Genomic DNA, 17,932 nt, shown 5'->3' on the forward strand with positions numbered 1-17,932 from the left:
TGATATAGTTAGTTTTCTTTAGGAGGTATCTAAACATTTTGATAGCTATGTAGCTATACGAAATGTTGAAGAAACATCTTTTTTTCCTGGAGTAAAACCAATTTATTTTGATGTTTTGCAGACAGATTTTTATGTGCCGTTATATTAAACATATGGGAGATCTCGATATAACCATTTGGTAGTGGTTATATTAAGATATTATACTATCTTGTTTCAGCCTAATCCCTTGAAGCAAATTTCTGCAACTTTGGCTGCAGTGCAGTGTTCATTAAATCACTCATCTGTTTCCAGAGCACCCTCAACTTTAAGAAAAAGAAGAATCCAAAGTTCTTTATAAACTCATAAGTCAATCAAACTTCCATAGACTGAAATGACTCCTTCATTGATGGCAACTGGGGTGGGGGGTGGGGAGTCTAGTATGACTGCACATCTTTAAAAGAACAGAGGCATTTCTGCTATTTTGTGCAATGAACCAGAGTTATGGCTTTTTTGAGTCCAAAGTATTAACAGAATGCTTTAAGGAAGATCATGGCTGGCTTTGGTTAATGGCCTATGAGCCACTACTTGGGCCCAACATGAATTGTCTCTTCTCTTAAAAAGGCCAAGTAGATAGCAGGTACAGGGTCTTTTCTGTGGTCGTACCTCAGCTTTAGAATTCCCTTCCCCCAGCTCATGTCCAATCCATCTGGGTTTAAACAATGGACGGACACTTTGCTCATTTTCGTGGGCGTTCCAAAATTACGTTCAGAGTTTCACATCGGCTGCTTCAGCAGCCACCCAAATGAGTGTTTTCATACAGGATATGAATATTTTAAAAGAAATGAATAGCACATAAGCAGTGTTCATGGCCTATAGCAGTGGTAGTAAACCTGTGGTCCTCCAGATGTTCATGGACTACAATTCCCATGAGCCCCTGCCAGCAAACGCTGGCAGGGGCTCATGGGAATTGTAGTCCATGAACATCTGGAGGACCACAGGTTGACTACCCCTGGTCTATAGCCTTAACGATGCAGGCTCACAAGAGTGGATATACACAATATAGTTTACACATTTGTTTTTTACACACATACACATATATATATCAGGTGTGAACAAAATGTACTTGGTTGAAACACTCATAGAGATATCTGGGAATTGCATTTGGGGTGGCGGAGGCAGCCACACATGAAGTGGGAAACATGCTGAACAGCGCTGTCATGCACGGCTCTCACCGCAAGTGTATTTGATGTGCGCCCTTAAAATACCCATGCAAGTATGCCTGGAAGCCCCAGTCAGTCTAGGGACCTCTGCCCAAGATTATTATTATGCTGTCAACTCACTGTCAACTTATGGCAAGAGACATTCAGAAGTGCTTTGCTGGTGCCTGTCTTCATTTAGCTATCCCAGTCTACCAGAAGGCAAACCAGCATAAGCAAGCAGGCAATGATGTCCACGCCCCAAGCTTTTCACTTTTCCTGTACAACAACCAAGTAAATCCAAATCCACCTTCTCTGGAATGAGATAGTTGAGTCACCTGGCTGTTCAGTTGTAGCTCCTCTACGTGGCTGAGTAGAGGTTTTTAAAGCCTCTAATGAGATTGCACGGAATGCTTATTTGCTCAGTACTCCTTTATATACTTTGGAAACTAACAGAACCTACCCTCGCTTCAGCACGTTCAAACGAGATGGATGTCTGTTGGCATCATGCACCCAATTACTTTTATGAACATTCCCTTTTTTAGCACTAAAATGGCTACAGCTAGATGTCTTAAGATTATAATTAGCATCCGCTGTTAGTTAGCTTTATCTCGGCCTTATCGGCACAGCCAAGTCAACAGTTTTCTTCTGTAGTAGCCCAAGAGACCCCCTCAGGCAGGAGACTCTACAGTTTTAAGAAAGTAGGAAAACCCAAAATAGCTCTCTGATGTCAGAGAGGTGAGAGAAGGATGGTTTATAGTTCTACAACTGTACTTTTTAAAATAGATGAGTGAAGGGACTACATTTTACTCATACAAAGACATTCGTTTGAAAGGCTCCTCCTCCCCCAATTGCTTTGCCAGCACGGCTCCAAGACTAAGTACCCTTTGAAGGCCAACACAGCAATCACTCTGGCGACAAAGAGGAACATTTATTAGGACTCAAATGACACAATATGCAACTGTTATAAACATACTTCCTTCTACAGACAATATAGCTCAGAGTGGCAAACAATACACATTTTAGCAGCAAAACATTTTTTTTTTTAAAGAAAACTTCTACCGGACTTAAAAGTCCTTTCAAGTATATATAGCAAGCTGCCCTACCTAGCTTTAGTAATAGCTAGCAATCTCCGACAGAGTTCTAAAAAATGTAAACATATTAGGCTAATAAAACATAGAAAGCAGTAACAGGTTCGATTTATAATGTATCAAGGTTAATTAAAAGAGTAGCTCAAGTACTACTTTTAGCTACAAATGACTCTTGACTTCATTAGTTAACGAGTCCCTAGACAGGGCAGGAGTTGTCCCTCTTTGCAAGCATTCTCCTCTGGGCTGGCTTACTGGTCTTGCAGTTAGGAATGGTTTACAGAGAAGGCGACAGATCAAAATCCTGTCAAAGCATTCATAACGAGTGACTTCAAAACAGAGCTCAGCTGTGAGTATTCTAAGAGGGAGGAGATTGGGGAATGAGACTGTGGGTGATGCATGCGTGAACCTGTCACTTAAGGGCCACATCATGTGACGAAAACAACCTAGGCTTCCTCCCTCTGAAAAGTCCTTTAGAAGCTTGGGGATTCTGGGTATCGTCCCATCTTATCCTCAGCACCAGCTTGCTCAGATAGGGAACAGGTATGGCTACCCAATGACCTTCATGACCACACAGGGATTTAAACCCAGGTGCACACTCCCCTGAACATTCATTGTCACACTATCCATGGTACCCCAAGCCCAGCCCTTTATTTGCTAGTGCAAAAACCTCCCCTTCTCTGGCTGAAAAGACCGTATTGGAGTCAATTTATACTACTAGATGCATTGACTGTTTGGGAAAATGATGTACAAAGAGACCATGAAGTAATCTTGTGGTAAAGTCTAAAGCATGAGAACAAATGATTCCTCAACTCCTCCATCTCGTGGTGAACGTACACCTCGCAGTTCTACTGCTATTGCCTATTTCACTCAGCTGTTCCTTGACAACATCGAGTAGTTCCTAAGTTTTACTAGCCAAACAAATTGCTACTTAACCCCCCCCCCCCATCCACCTTCTACTTCCCCCCCTCCAACTTCAGTGTAATTCTCCTGGTGAACAGGGTGCCAAACCCTGATTACATCTATCTCCTTAAGACAAGAAGGCAGTTCAATCTCCGGCCTAGGAGGAGAACCAGGGAGTTGTTTGGGCCTTTTTGCCTGGCCCCTGTAGGGCTAAGAGTCGCAGTCACAAGAGCCCCCTGCAGGAGAGCCTCAGTTGGCTTTCCAGACCTTAGAAGTGCGACCTTAAACCAAAGAAAGGTGATTTCTTTTTTGTCCCGAAAGATTCTGTGCTATTCCTACATACGAAGTACGCAGAAATAGGCTTCTGAGAAGGAAGATGCATCAGCATGACTGGGCAGTTAAAAATATAATATAATTAACTTCAGCAGATGAACTCTTGCAGCTAAGAGCTGCCTGGTAAGTTCAGTCACAGTTGCAAAGTGTTTTAGAACCGCATCCGTTAAAGCAAGGCTTCCTCTGTGGGTATATTTCATGGCGATTCTCTGTGCTCGTGCCGCTTTCTAATGAAATAAAGATGCAGGAATTTGGAACGCTTTGCGCATTGCTAATCTGGAGTTCAAGGCATGGAATAAAAGCAAATATCAACGAGCTCAGCATATTCCTGAGAGTCTTAAAATTGAGAAGATTGCTTAATTGGCACTCCCTCCTGCTAACAGAAATATGCCAATTAAAAGGATTCTACTATACTCATTAAAGGATTAGAGAGCATTAATGTCAAACTAACTCTCTGCTACATTATCTTTATTTCTGCTGTTCTAAGAATATTTTACGAACACAGCGAACATGAGATTACAGATCTTCGAAACGACATTAAGTACCCTGTACTGTAAAAACATAACTTCATGAGAAAACAAAACACAGGTTAAAACTATCGCAAACGTGCCATTAAAATATCGTGTTCATGGATCTAGTAACTCTTGTCTTCTTACAGAACGTCCTTAGTAAGCAAAAGGCTATAAGCAGCTATTTCCTTGTAAAAAATTCAAACGCTTGAAGAACATGTAGGGATGTCATTTGAGAAGACTTAAAAAAAAAAAAAAACCCTTTCTGTTATATCGTACACTGCTGGTTCCAATCAATTTACGTTGGTTGTTCAAGAAGTTTCAGCTTTATCTGAAAGTTTGCTCATTTCCTGTATTTTATGGCTCATCTTTGCAACCCAGAAACAATTTTCCTGCACAAATTCATGTGTGCGGTTTTCTAAAGTTGCTTAGGGAGTGTTCCTCTAAAGTGACATCCATCCAAATAAAATCCTTAGAGAAGACATTCTCCACCCCCCTCCTTCCTGTGACAGAGTTCAATTTTGAGGGGGGCATTTAATAAAAGAGGGGAGAGAATGGCATCACATGACCTCAGATGTATATACCAAAGGGTTGACTATAGGGCCCCCCACCTACCACTCATACACATACATCTTCACCCGAGAACTCCTGTTGTACAAATGGAGCTGAGAAAATAAGCAGAAAATATCTAATAAAGTCAGTTACTCTAAGAAATGTTTATTCTCTGTGTTACTCAAATTCGGAAAGCTTTTTTTTTTTTTTTTAACTGAGATCAAGACAAAGCATATGCATGATTAAACAGGGCATCTCCAGAGGAAGTTGTAACTTTCAATTGATTAGAATTGCCGTGGAAGGGGTGGGGATGCTTCTGAACAGGAAAACCATAGAGCATTTGGTGCAAGCCCTTCCAGAGGGCCTCAAATGGCATTGGCTGCTGCAGAGGTCACATGTCCCATCACCTCCAGCTGAACATAGCTGGTTTGGGGAGAGGTAGGAAGACCACGCATGAGCTGGTTTAAAGGACAGCAGGTGGGGTGTAGAGCCTAGCAGGATTCCTTTATGTCTTGAGTTTTTAAGGATTCCTCACGCAGAGCCAAATTTTCAAAATCCAGATAACTATATTACTGAGGGAGTCTAGGGAAGGGGCATGCATACTTTTACTGGCGGGTACAGACGGTGGCCTTTGCTAATTCTTACAACCGGAAGAAAAACTTCATTCACCGCAAAGTGCATGCCAACTCAACAGCATTTCACAAGCTTTGAGAGTACACATCTGAAACCGTTTGGGAGAAATCCATTGGCTTAGCTATGTTTATGTCATAAAAGATAAGAACAGTTCAAGCCATCTAAAGGTTTTCCATCATTTAAATGGGGGCTGAGAGAAACCACTGATTTGTATTTTTGTTGAAGAATCTGTTTACACTTTGGCCCTGACAGGCAAAACAGCAATTTTGAGAGGAGGGGAAAAGAACCGTCGCTTTTAAATAAATCAGTCTTCCAGTTCCTTGAACTTTAACGGTGTTTTACAAAAAAAAATTTTCTGTGTGTTCTGATGCAAGTTTGTGATCAGCAACGACATTCTAAATGTGGCTTACAAAACTGCCCCCTCTGTCTCTTGAAGTGAAAGCAAACACCAGCATTATGCCTGCGATTGCGACCAAGATGACGCCTCTTTGACTGATTTCTGCCTTGGAGCAGGGACTGGCTTGGTCGAAGAGACGGGCGTTTCATCATCTGTGGAGGTACCTTTCCAGCAAGTCACTGATCTGCGAGGAGCCACAATAGGTCTCTGCAAACGAGTCAAGGAAGTCTGTCCAGAATCAAATGAACAGGTCCTCTGTGCAAGAGGAGAATTATTCCCAATGTTCTCCTTGTTCAGTTGAGCGGGTGATGTTTGTGCTGCTGAGGTGTGCGGTGGCTTGTCAGATGGTGGGAGAGGCGCTCGTCTCTTGGTGCCTTTGCTTCCATTAAGGTTTACACTTCCTTTGGCAGGGCCTGGAAGTGTATTCTTCTGTACAACCATGTGGTGAGAACCATCAAACATGGCAGCCCACGGAGGAGACAGATGTGCTTCACGTTGGCCAACCAGAAACTGACCATTGGCTTTCTCATTTTTTTGTGGCATTGTACCAATTAATTCTTCATGTTTTACTGGGGAGTCGATACCTAGTAACGTTTTAAGACACGACATAAAATTCTTGTTAATTAGATATTTGGCAGCAGTGTTGATCCCAGAGCTTTAGCTATATATTGTACACTTGCCTGGGAGTGCAACAAAAATTGAGCCCAATGGCACCTTTAAGACCCACAAAGATTTATTCAAGGCGTGAGCTCTCGAGGGCATGCATTCTTCCTCAGACTAAATGGAACAAGGATTATAAGCATACAGATATAAGGCAAAAGCAAATTATGGCAAATTAGTAAACTGTATCATAAAATTCAAAATAAGCCATATTATGCATATGATAATTCTTTGCTAAAATCAGTCCTTTTGAGTTCAGTCTCGCAGTTGCTTCCTTGAGGGTGGCCTGACGCGGTGAGAGGCGTGAAGCCCGCGAAGGGAACCCCCCGCAGCCGCGCAGAGCGCGGCTGCCGGGGGCTCCCTGCCCAACTGCCTGATACGGCGAGAGGCGCAAAGCGCCTTTCGCCGCGTCAGCCCCCTGACAAACAGAGCCCCCGGCAGCCGCGCTCCGCGTGAATGCCGGGGGCTCCGTGGTCTAGCGCCCGCTGCATTTAGGTGCAGCGGGCTTGATTACTAGTACTTTACATATTACTAACCATATTATAGTCACATTGCCCCAAAGAAAATAAAACAAGAAGAGGGGATTGTAAGGAATGTGGATATAAGAGTTGAATGAGGTTAGCATGCATAATGAGATTAAAAACCTCCTTGTTGAGTCCAGGCTATGCCATTGTTTTGAGTGTTGTAATCACTTGCATTTCTGCAATCTCCCTTTCCAGCCTGTTCTTGAAGTTCCTTTGCAATAAAACAGCTACTTTGAGGTCCCTTATTGAATGTCCTGGATGGTTGAAGGGGAACACTGTTGATCATTGTTGGCCTTAAAGGTGCTCTTGGACTCACTTTTTGTTGTGCTACTTCAGACCAACACAGCTACCCACTTGAATCTATCTTTCCTGGGAGTAAGCACCATTGAATGGATCTGCGCAGGATTGCTCTTTAAGCACATCAGTGATTCAAACTGCTCATTTTTACAGCCCCTTCTACAAGTCCGCTGGAAATTCCTATACTTTCTATTCTCTATAATACCATGGAACACTAAGCAAGAAAACATGCAATAAAGTATTATTATGACTAATAAACTCATTATGTTTTTACTGTTCACTGTACAATAGGCTTCATTATGTGGAACCCAATCAAGTTACTGTCCATTCTTCACACTGCAAAAACAGGAGACTAAAAGTATTGTGGATTTTCATAAATTTGTAATGAATTCATAGCCTTAATGGGGGGAGAAGGGTCGTATTTTATACCTTTTTATGAATCTATTTTTATTGAATCTGATCCTTTCATTTTGATGTGCATAAATGCTGCTTATAATTTGATATCTTTAAAGAGACTATAATGCACCTTTTACAGTTTACATTTAGCTGTCGATTTACTTTCTCACCATTTAAGGCACAGTTCAAGTATTACTCTGCTTGTAGATACTAACATATCAGTGCACTATAATCAACTGGGCAGAATTTATGCCAATATCTGGAGGACTCCAGACTAAGAGATCTAATCTATACAATCAGTAAGATCAGGCAGCAGAGTTTGTCACAGGTGTGTGCATATGTATTTCTGAACATTAATGGAAATTTAAAAAAATACATGCATGCAGAAATTATTTTCTTCACTTCTACGCCACTGTTCTCTGCAGTGGGGATCAGACGTAGCTGATAAGACTCTCCACATCTCTGTTACATGTAATTCAGCATCTGAGGAGAAGCCTGGCCCAGTTGTCTGCACGCAGAGAGGAATTTTTTTTGATAAAATACTGAATTATTACATTCTTGAACCTAGAGATCAAAGTGGGGCATTCCTGAGAGGGCTCTATTCTGTCACATTTGGATCATACAATTTGGCTCTAGATCAGGATTTCTCAACCAGGGTTTTGTGAAACCTTGGGGTTTCTTGAAGGCCCTGGAAGGGTCTCCCAAATGTGTAGGAGTTAATTTTTATATATTTTTTCCAATTTGTTAAACATTTATCGAATGTTATGACCATATATGGTCATGTCAAACCCCTCCCCCCAATTGCCAAGGATGGGCCTGGAGGGGGTGGGATGAGGAAAAGGAGGGTGTGTACACAGCTATGCTTCCCAATCATATTCTGTACAATGGAGTCACTTATGGGGTTTCTTGAAGCCTGAAGAATGTTTCAGGGTAAAATGGTTGAGAAAAGTCGCTTTAGAGCTATTCTTAAAATGTTTTTACTACTGTTCTTTGAAAGGCAGTAACTCTAAATGTGTAGCCTGGTGCCCACCAGCACTATTTTATTCTCATTAGCTTCCCTGAGCCTCTGGGGAAGGGCAGGGTATAAATGCAAAAAAACAAACAAAAATAATATTTTTTTAAAATGATGGCAGTAGTGTCCAGCAGTTGATTATGGCTCATAATCAGTTTGGTAAGAAGGTGTTTTTAGTTAGTTATCCAATCTTCTTCTTTTTTTCCTCCTGAGATACCGAGGGAGAGTTATTTGGACACAGATGCTAGGTACCTATCTTGGTATAGTGGTTAGGAGTGCGGACTTCTAATCTGGCAAGCCAGGTTCGATTCTGCGCTCCCCCACATGCAACCAGCTGGGTGACCTTGGGCTCCCCACGGCACTGATAAAACTGTTCTGACCAAGCAGTGATATCAGGGCTCTCTCAGCCTCACCCACCTCACAGGGTGTCTGTTGTGAGGAGAGGAAGGGAAGGCGACTGTAAGCCACTTTGAAACTCCTTTGGGTAGAGAAAGCAGCATATAAGAACCAACTCTTCTTCTTCTTCATCCAGGCCTTACTGAAAAGGGTAGGATGTTAACGCAAGAACAGATTCAGACTCGACAGAGGTGACACAAAAGATGGCCATCAGGGGGCGGTTCAGTGCCGCTTCCTGCTATCTCTACTTACACATATCTTGGTAAACGGAAGTTGCCTCTTTTGTCAAAAACAATGGTGGTTTCAGCGGGGACATCATCTCAATTTTCATGAATTCTTCACAACAGTGTTTCCACTGACCTGAAAGGAAATCAGAAAGCAATTAACGGAACTGAAAATGTCCCACTTTTAAAAGAATACTATAATTATAGGCAGTTTACACAATTGCTATCTGACAATGGGCAATTGTTTCATAAACACTGCAGCTCAACTCGGAGCTCAGCTTCTCCAGATTGCTAGCAGGACTGATCTCTGGGGCCACAATCCCTCAGGCAAGTAGGATGCCTCTGACATCTCCTGGGGAGAAAGAGAGCTGAGAGTTCTCAAATGTCAACCGTGGGATTTGAATAATTAGTTCTCACAACTTGGCCAAGTCTGTTTTTATGATTTATACCCTAATGGTATTACTTTCAAACACTTGACATTGATTTATTTTATTACCAATAACCACGTGTGTGTGTGGGGGGGGGGGAGAAGGGGCAATTGAAGCAAAACAGAGAAAGGAGCAGCACAATGAGATGGGTAATAAATAAATAAATCCCTTCATTTTATTATGCATTGCTGAAATATTCCAGAATGAATACTTTCCCTCTAAGCCCCCACACAAAGGAATCAAGAATCCGGGATAGGGGAAGGTTTAAATGTTACTCGCTCTCCCCTTGCAGACCTTGCCAGCTACTGTAATAGGGAAACGAGCGTTCTTTTCCCTCCTGGCAAATGGCAGGCTCGTTATTATGCCCTGCCAGCTCAAAATGTTCAGCACATTCTTTGAACTTGCATAGGTGTCCCTGCACAAGAGCAGGCACAGATACTTACTGAAATCATAGAAGTGCTGCCAAAAAGCATCTGTCCACTTAGAAAGGTCTTCCCGGCTTTCAACTGCAAAAATGTGAGTCACAGCTTCCGCAGCCCCAGGGTTGATAATACAAAAGTTTTGGGTTTTTTTCTGGCTATCTTTATCCACAGCACGGATTCTGGTTCCCTAAACATAGTTAAAAATATAGAGAGGGTGAAATGATGCGTACCCACAAATAACACAATGGTCTGAAGCGACTCGACAGTTGTTTGCCGGGACGCTTTCCAATCCAAGATTTTTAAGGTACTTATGTCATTACTTTGGTATTACGGACATAACAAGGCTAAAACAATAGAACATTTATATTATGTACATACTAGCTTCAAAGCCTGTTCCTAAGAACGGGCCTTGAAAGGGTCCCCTCCCCTGGCCCCTGGCCAGGCAGCTTAAGGAGGCTTTGGACAGCAGCTCGCAGCCAGATCAAGTGGGGCGGGCGGGGGCTGGGCAGCTCGTTAGCAGGTCTGGAAAAGGGCTCCTTAGCAGGCAGTTAGCAGGCCGGGAGGCCCTCGTCAACAGGCCTAGCCAAGCAGGCCAAGAGACCCTCGTTAGGAGGCTCTCCATCATGATCCTTTGCCCAGGGCCTCTCCCCTTACCGGCTGCTGGCTCCAGGCACTGAGGCGTCTGAGAGGAAACAGGCTAGAGTCCAGGGACAGAGGACGGGAGCTGCAGGGGCAGGGCCAATCAGGGCAAAACTGGCTGCACCCTGATTGGCCCTATTCCAACTTGGACAGCCGGACACATCCCATCCCCTAGGCTGTTTCACAAACATATAGAGGAACAACAATGGATAAGGATAATGGAACTCATTATAAGCAACTAAAGCAGAAGTGAAAAATAGTTTTGATCCCATGGCATAGAATAGAGGCATGTTTCGTATCCAAGAATGGTAAGAATAGGGTAGCAGAAAGAACTCACTGCCAACTTAAGTGCTATATGGTTTTCAACTATATGACATTATACAAGAAACATGACTCACTGGCATGTTCTTGAACGACTCCTTCCAGATGCCATACAGTCAGATAGGCTTATCTTCTGGATTGGTCTCAATTATAGTTTTCATCATATATGGGAACATGCGAAAAAGCAAAGGCTTCTAAGAGCATCTTTTAATAGACCTGTATTGTGGCCACCACCAAATTTCTTGTGACTTTCAAAGGGCCATTTACGAATGATAAGTTTAAAATAAATATTTAGCGTCCTTTGCTTTTGTCACTTTGAACTGCACAGTTATCTATTAAAATGAAGATAGTTAATACAGCAGGTATTACAGGGAGGGCTTGTAGTTTTGTGGTAGGTTATCTGCATGGCATTTCAAAGGTCCCATGTTCAGTTTCCAGCACCTCCAGGTAAAAGGATCATGGGATAGGTGATATGAGAGACCTCTACTTGAAACCATGGAGAGCTACTTCTAGTGTGAGCAGACAGTACTGACCTTACTGAACCAAGGATCTGGTTCAGACTGAAGCAGCATCCTATGTCCATATCTACTCAAGGGACACCAACAAGATCACAAAAGGTATACAAATGGAATATGGCAGTTCAATCAGCAGTAAAGCCATCCTTTAGCAAACACTGGCGCTCTGAATGGTTCCATAACTGCTGGTCTTAAAACGTGGATTGTTGATTGAACGCAAATGTGGCCCTAGCTACAGGGGAGCCACTTTACTGTGAGCTGCTCCCCTACATCGTAAGTAGCATTTACGTGACCCAGTGGCGGATAAGGGACAGTATGGTGTCACTGCCCACTTAATCTGTGCCAATCTGGTTCTGGGCTCAATCTGGTGGAATGAGCTCCCAGAAGAGCTAAGGGCCCTGCCAGAGCTTTCCCAGTTCCGCAGGGCCCATAAAAAGGAGCTCTTCCACCAGGCATTCGGTTAAGGCCAGGTAGTGGAACATCAACTGGGTCCTTCCTCTGAATACCCCGCCGTATGGTGTGCGGTGGTTGGTGTGGTCCACTGAGCTACAGGAGGAGGGAAGGAGAGTGGGTGGGGGTTGTAGTTTGATTATTTTAAATTGTTGTATTTTATATTGATGTAAACCGCCTTGAGCTGGCTGGCCAGGAATAGCAGTGAATAAATGCATGCATGAATGCAAGCATGCATGAATGAATGAATGAATGAAAGATCCATGTGCTCATCCTTGGTTTGGGTCACCCATGATCATGCCCATGCTCTCCGCTTCATGGGGGAGAGCTCACAAGATCAGACCCTGCCCACATGGTTTAAATGACCAAACATTATTCCAACCATATGCTCATGGAAAAGCAGCCATTGTGCAGTCAACATTTACATTAAATCAACAAGGCGCCTTTTGAAACCTACAATTATTGAATCATTCCAGTTCAGTGATGCCTGCTTTCATGTCTTCAAAACAAAAACGTCGGGGTTGAAATCTCACACATGATTATGCATGTCCAATGTACCATTAATGTCACTGCAAGTGTACTGAACAGGACTACAGCATAATCTTTACCACATCGGTGCCAAAATGCCTGATCATTCACCTCATCCAACTGCTGTAATCATCAAGAATAAAAATAAGCCATCACCTTGCTCTGCCCAGTGAGATGGTCATTCAATCCATCTCTGCTACAAGCCAAAACCCTACCAAAAACAGAGACAGGAAGCTTCTCATGCCATCCCATTTCACTTCAAGCACGTACTGCCTTTTCTTCTGCACGTCAGCTCACATCAGCAAAGATTAAATACGTAACTATAAAAAGTAAGTTACATATATTGTCATAGGGAATAAAACCCCTTAGGGCTGACACTCTTTGAAAATCTGCAAAGCATTCTTGAGAGGGTACATTTTAAAGGAGGCATTACCAGAGGAACTGCTTGAAATACAAACACAGCTGTTTGTAGCATATCTGATGAATTTGCTCATTTAAATTTTGTTCCCCATTCTAAAAATAGAAGATTAAGTAATTCATCCATAAATGCTGTGTCCTATTAATGCAGGTAACCATAGATACCAGTATAAAATTAAGTCAAATAGATTTACATTTGACAGGTTAGAACTTCAAGCCACCCGGTGACATAGTGCATTTAATGCTTGCTATGTATCTTGTGCCACAAATGCATTTAAAAGACAAAAGACATTCTCAAGCAAGAGACATTTTATACCTCATTTGATTATTTAAGCGATAGAAGACGCTAACTTCAGCAGTAATAGGTTGATATGCTTCTGAAGCAGTTATACATTATGCAACAGATGGAACGTAGCCAAGAAACTGCATATTAAGTGTGCTATTTAAAGTGCCCACAACCTCTCTAGCGCAGTACACCAATTTGCTGCTAAATCTAGACGTCTACACAGTGCTGCAGTCTACCTCCTCCCATCTCTGGACAAAACACTGTCCCCACCTTTAAGGAATTGACACTGAGCTTTTCTGATTTTGGCCTCTTACTTTGCTTGGCAATACAATAACCACATAGCTTATTTGGCCCTTGGATTAAACTTTCTAGTCTTAGGTCTTACGTGCTTACAGGGCAACCTGTTCCCTATGGCTTCTACATAAGCTGCTCCACAAACCTTTGGACACCGGAATCACATAGATGGACCAAGTGTATCTCTAATCTGCAACCCTCTTGTAGTCTCAGAACAGCGTAAGAAATCATGAAAGCAGCCGCTGCATTGGCCAACTTGCCTGAAACTGGCCTTCCAGTATCCTGCTGCATGCAAGCAGGTGTGTGGGTTGGGCCTAAGCCTAGCTATGCATTATCTCTCTGTGAAGCTAAGATGGCAAAAAGGGCTGTTGATTGCTAAACAAAGATAAAAATCATGGTGCATGACTGCATTCTGGCAATTTGTTACACCATGTTTATTTAAGCATCTGACTTGTTAGGTATTACATATTTTTGTTTTCTAATGTAGTCTTTGGCTAAATGCGTCAAGTTTAATAACACAGCGGTGCAACTGTATGCATCTGTATGGACCCCTATTTCACAGTCATTATATGCTTTAGGCGCTGTCTCTCTGCAATAAAACCATGAAGATAATCATTAGGACACAAATGTTTTCTAGAAGCCTCTAGGCATGTATACAGTAAAAAAAAATTGGTTAGGGTCCACTGAGGAAGCAGTCACAAGTGAAACTCAGGCTTGGCTGGTTCCTCATTTGGATTTGGAATTTCCGGTGGCATTCCTTCACTTACATTTTTTGTAGAATTGCTATGCTGTGCCTATGCTTTTAAGCACTGGATAAACTTTTCGACATTGTGTAAATTTTGATTTACTTGTGTTGTCATTACACAGTGTTTTACTTCTTTTGTAAGAACCACAATATCCCATTTTGTATTTTTGGTTCTTAACACCCCCACCCCGACATATACACACAGAACTTAACAAAATAGGCACTGAATTAACAACAGTAGCATCAGAATTCCACTTCAGCCACCCAGCTGATGCCATATTACCTTGTTAACAGGAACGGTCAAAGTGGGCTCCACTTTAGCCTCTATTTCTTCTGGTGTATAGTAACAAAGGAGCTTGCCACCTCTCAGCACACAGTACAGCCTCCTCCAGGAAGTCAATTTTCCTATGATTTGCTATAAGAAGACACAAAATCTCTGTTATTGCTGCAAAATGCTTTAGCAATACATTTATTTAATGGCCCACATTTTTAGAAAACTAAAATGAACCATATATAGACACGGAAAGCTACTTTTTCAACTCATGATGGGGCCTACAGAGCAGCCTTTCTCAACCTTTTTACTGTTGAGAAACCTCTGAAACATTCTTCAGGTTTTGAGAAACCCCAGAAGTGACACAATTGTACAGAATATGGTTGGGAAGCATAGCTGGGTACATACCCACCTGGGGCCCCTCTCCTTCCCACCCCCTCAACCCATCATTGGACATGGGAGGGAGGGGTGGCTGACATGGCCATATATGATCATATCACCCAATAAATATTTAACAAATTAAAATATATATATATATTGAAATTAATTAACTCCCACCCTTTCAGGAAACCCTTCCAGGGCCATCAAGAAACACCAGGGTTTCACGAAACCCTGGTTGAGAAAACCTACTATAGAGCCACAGATTTATCTTCGTAAGATTAGTCCCCTCCAAGATGGAGATCCTGTGGATGGGTAGGAAAGGACCCGGAGAGGAAATGTGGTTGCCCTGCCTAGACAGCAGGCAGGTCATGGTTGCACAAGCCACTAGGATCTTGGGTGCTTTTCAACACCTCTTTAACCATGGAAGCGCAAGTCACTAGAGTAGTACAGCAGTCATTCTACCATCTCCACCTGGCTACAATGATCTATGCAACGGCCATCTCCTACTTAGATTAACTTACTCTATATGGGCCTGCCCTTGTTCCTGACCTGGAAACTACAATCAGTCCAGAATGCAGTGGCACGGGTCCTCATTAGAACACCTTGGAGGGACCAAGACATTGCAGTGAGGGGTGGTATATAAATCAAATGAATAAATAAAGTAAATAATATTCAATCTATATTGAGGCAGCTGCATGGCCTTCCAATTGAATTCCAGATAAAGTTCAAGGCACTGATACTGACTTTTAATGACATCTGTGGTCTGAGCCACTGTCATTTGTGCTGGCAGCAAAGCACTCTCGGGGGGGATATCGTCAGGCAGTCCCCCAGGTATGTCGGGATTACAGTTACCATGAGCTCCTGCCAGCATGGTGCTGGCAGGAACGCGTGGTAACTGGAGTCCATGGGCATCTGGAGAGCTACAGCTTGACCACCCCTGCTATAGTATGGCCTCTCTTAACAAAATGCTTCTGCCTGCGGTTGACACAGAAATGTGTACTGATTTGGCCCAAATAGTCTGCTTTAAAAATAGATTATAGAAGGTAAATATCTTTAAAAAATAAAAAACAAGTCTTTTTTTAATTATAGGTGTTTGGTATTGAGGTAAAATGTCTATAACACTTAAGCTCACTGTTGCAATTAAATAGAACAATTTAAGTAACTGTTTGGCGACATCTGGTCTTCTCATATGGCGTGGCAAAAATATCCTTACAGTTAATATGGTCTGTGATTAACCTGTTGAGTAGTAAAGATTAACCTCCCAGGGATTTTACGGGCTTTTGCTTCAAACAAATAACCAAACATCTTTCAGTTTTCTGACATTGCTGCAAAATTAATCTAGAGAAATTTCAAAACAAATCACTGCTTTAAAATGCATGGTGTGTACCTTCTTAAAACAATCTACATCTGTATCTGAGTTGCAGGAATGCATACTAAGGCTTCATCAAACAAGTAGGACCGCCCCCTTTTCTTTTGGTAGAAGATTTAATGCATTTTCCTGCCCAGCAATTTCACATGACTTTAATAGACTGGATTTAACCCAAATCAGCCTCAGTTCCTTTGAAGCAAACTCCTCTTAGATATTGCTCAGAGAGCTTCTTGCACATGAGCAAAACATCCTGCCTTCGTATTGGCAGTCCCAGGCACCATGTTATTTCTTCGTGGCATTGGAGCTGCTACCCTGTATGGCAATCCCATGTCACTAGGAGAAACCAGCAAACAGGCAACATATACAGGGCAAATTGCACTCTGCCTTCCTACTTTGCACAACCAGGAGAGCAATGATGAACTGGCCCTGCCCAATTTTAAAGAGACCAAGTAGATGGAAAGAGAGTGAAAATGGTCAATGCAGTTTCACTCTGAAATCGCTACTATGTTCCACAAGTTCCCCAAGCAACAACTGATCATCGAAGCCCAGCTTTTTAGAACCCAAGCTGACCCAACACAAATTAGGAACATACAGAACATTTTCAAGACTCAACACAAAAGTGGTCCAACATTCAGCAGCTGCTGCTACTAAATAATAAAACAATTACAAGGGAAAGAACAGAAAGACATCCACAGACAACGAGACACAGGGATGCATGGTAATTGTAGTCCACGGACATCTGGAGAACCACCGTTTGGCCACCCCAATATACAGCCTTTCTAAAGGTTAAGTGCAACATTTGAACAAGAAATAAGCTATGATAGCTTTTTTTCTGACGCACATGAGATATACTTTCAGCACAGAATTATATAATAGCGAAGAGTGGTAACTCTAGGCATATATATCATAGGAGGTGGTCTCCAAAAAGGATAAAATTTACATATATTGGTTTACAGATACCATTCAACCACTCAGCTACACTTTAAAGGTAAAGGTATTCCCTGTGCAAGCACTGGGTCATGTCTTGGGGTGACGCCCTCTAGCATTTTCATGGCAGACTCAATACGGGGTGGTTTGCCAGGGCCTTCCCCAGTCATTACCGTTTACCCCCCAGCAAGCTGCGTACTCATTTTACCAACCTCGGAAGAATGGAAGGCTGAGTCAACCTTGAGCCGGCTGCTGGGATTGAACTCCCAGCCTCATGGGCAGACAGCTTCATACAGCATGCCTGCTGCCTTACCACTCTGCGTCAGAAGAGGCTCTTATCATATAGACATTTTATATAGAGTGTATTATCGCTGTTCTGACCACTGAGGAAGACCCGGTAGGGTCAAAACACGTTTGGTCTTATGTGCTGTTAGTTCTGGATAGTTTTTATGAAGTTTTTATTCTGTTTTTAATTGTGCACTATAATAAATAATTAACAAGTTTTACATTATTTTATTGTACAGCTCAACTTCTGTGTGACTAACGATACAGTAGTAATTTAGGACAGAAAATTTCCCCATGCAGAATACAGCTCCAAGGAAGAAGTGTTCACTGTTGATTGGACAAAATTTACGTGTTAGGAAGAGATACCTCAAGGTCATCTTTACCTGTTGATTCAGAAAACCTGCCATCATATCCTTGGTCATGCAGGATGGTTGAGCAACTAGACGACAACACATACTGCCATACAAGGGAAGCCAAAAAGATGATTCCTCTGAAAAGAAAACCGTGAAAATTGTACACTGTTAGATTAGTAAGTGCTCAATTGCTTTGAACCTT

General features: G+C 42.4%; 1 protein-coding gene across 2 annotated transcripts in view; it reads right to left on the bottom strand.

Moving 5' to 3' along the window:
- Window positions 1-2,091: 2,091 nt before the first annotated feature.
- RTKN2 (rhotekin 2) overlaps window positions 2,092-17,932 on the bottom strand; it is a 45,468-nt gene continuing 29,627 nt past the window's right edge. For both annotated transcript variants that reach the window (XM_077350728.1, XM_077350729.1), the window contains exons 8-12: window positions 17,761-17,867; window positions 14,428-14,559; window positions 9,971-10,136; window positions 9,128-9,235; window positions 2,092-6,174 (exon numbers count right to left, since the gene is read on the bottom strand). In XM_077350728.1, the coding sequence (XP_077206843.1) occupies window positions 5,648-6,174; window positions 9,128-9,235; window positions 9,971-10,136; window positions 14,428-14,559; window positions 17,761-17,867 (1,040 nt within the window). In that variant the 3' untranslated portion in view covers window positions 2,092-5,647. The remainder of the gene's footprint in view (window positions 6,175-9,127; window positions 9,236-9,970; window positions 10,137-14,427; window positions 14,560-17,760; window positions 17,868-17,932) is intronic.

This window comes from Paroedura picta, chromosome 8, assembly GCF_049243985.1.
Source record: "Paroedura picta isolate Pp20150507F chromosome 8, Ppicta_v3.0, whole genome shotgun sequence".
Taxonomy (NCBI): Eukaryota; Metazoa; Chordata; class Lepidosauria; order Squamata; family Gekkonidae; genus Paroedura; species Paroedura picta.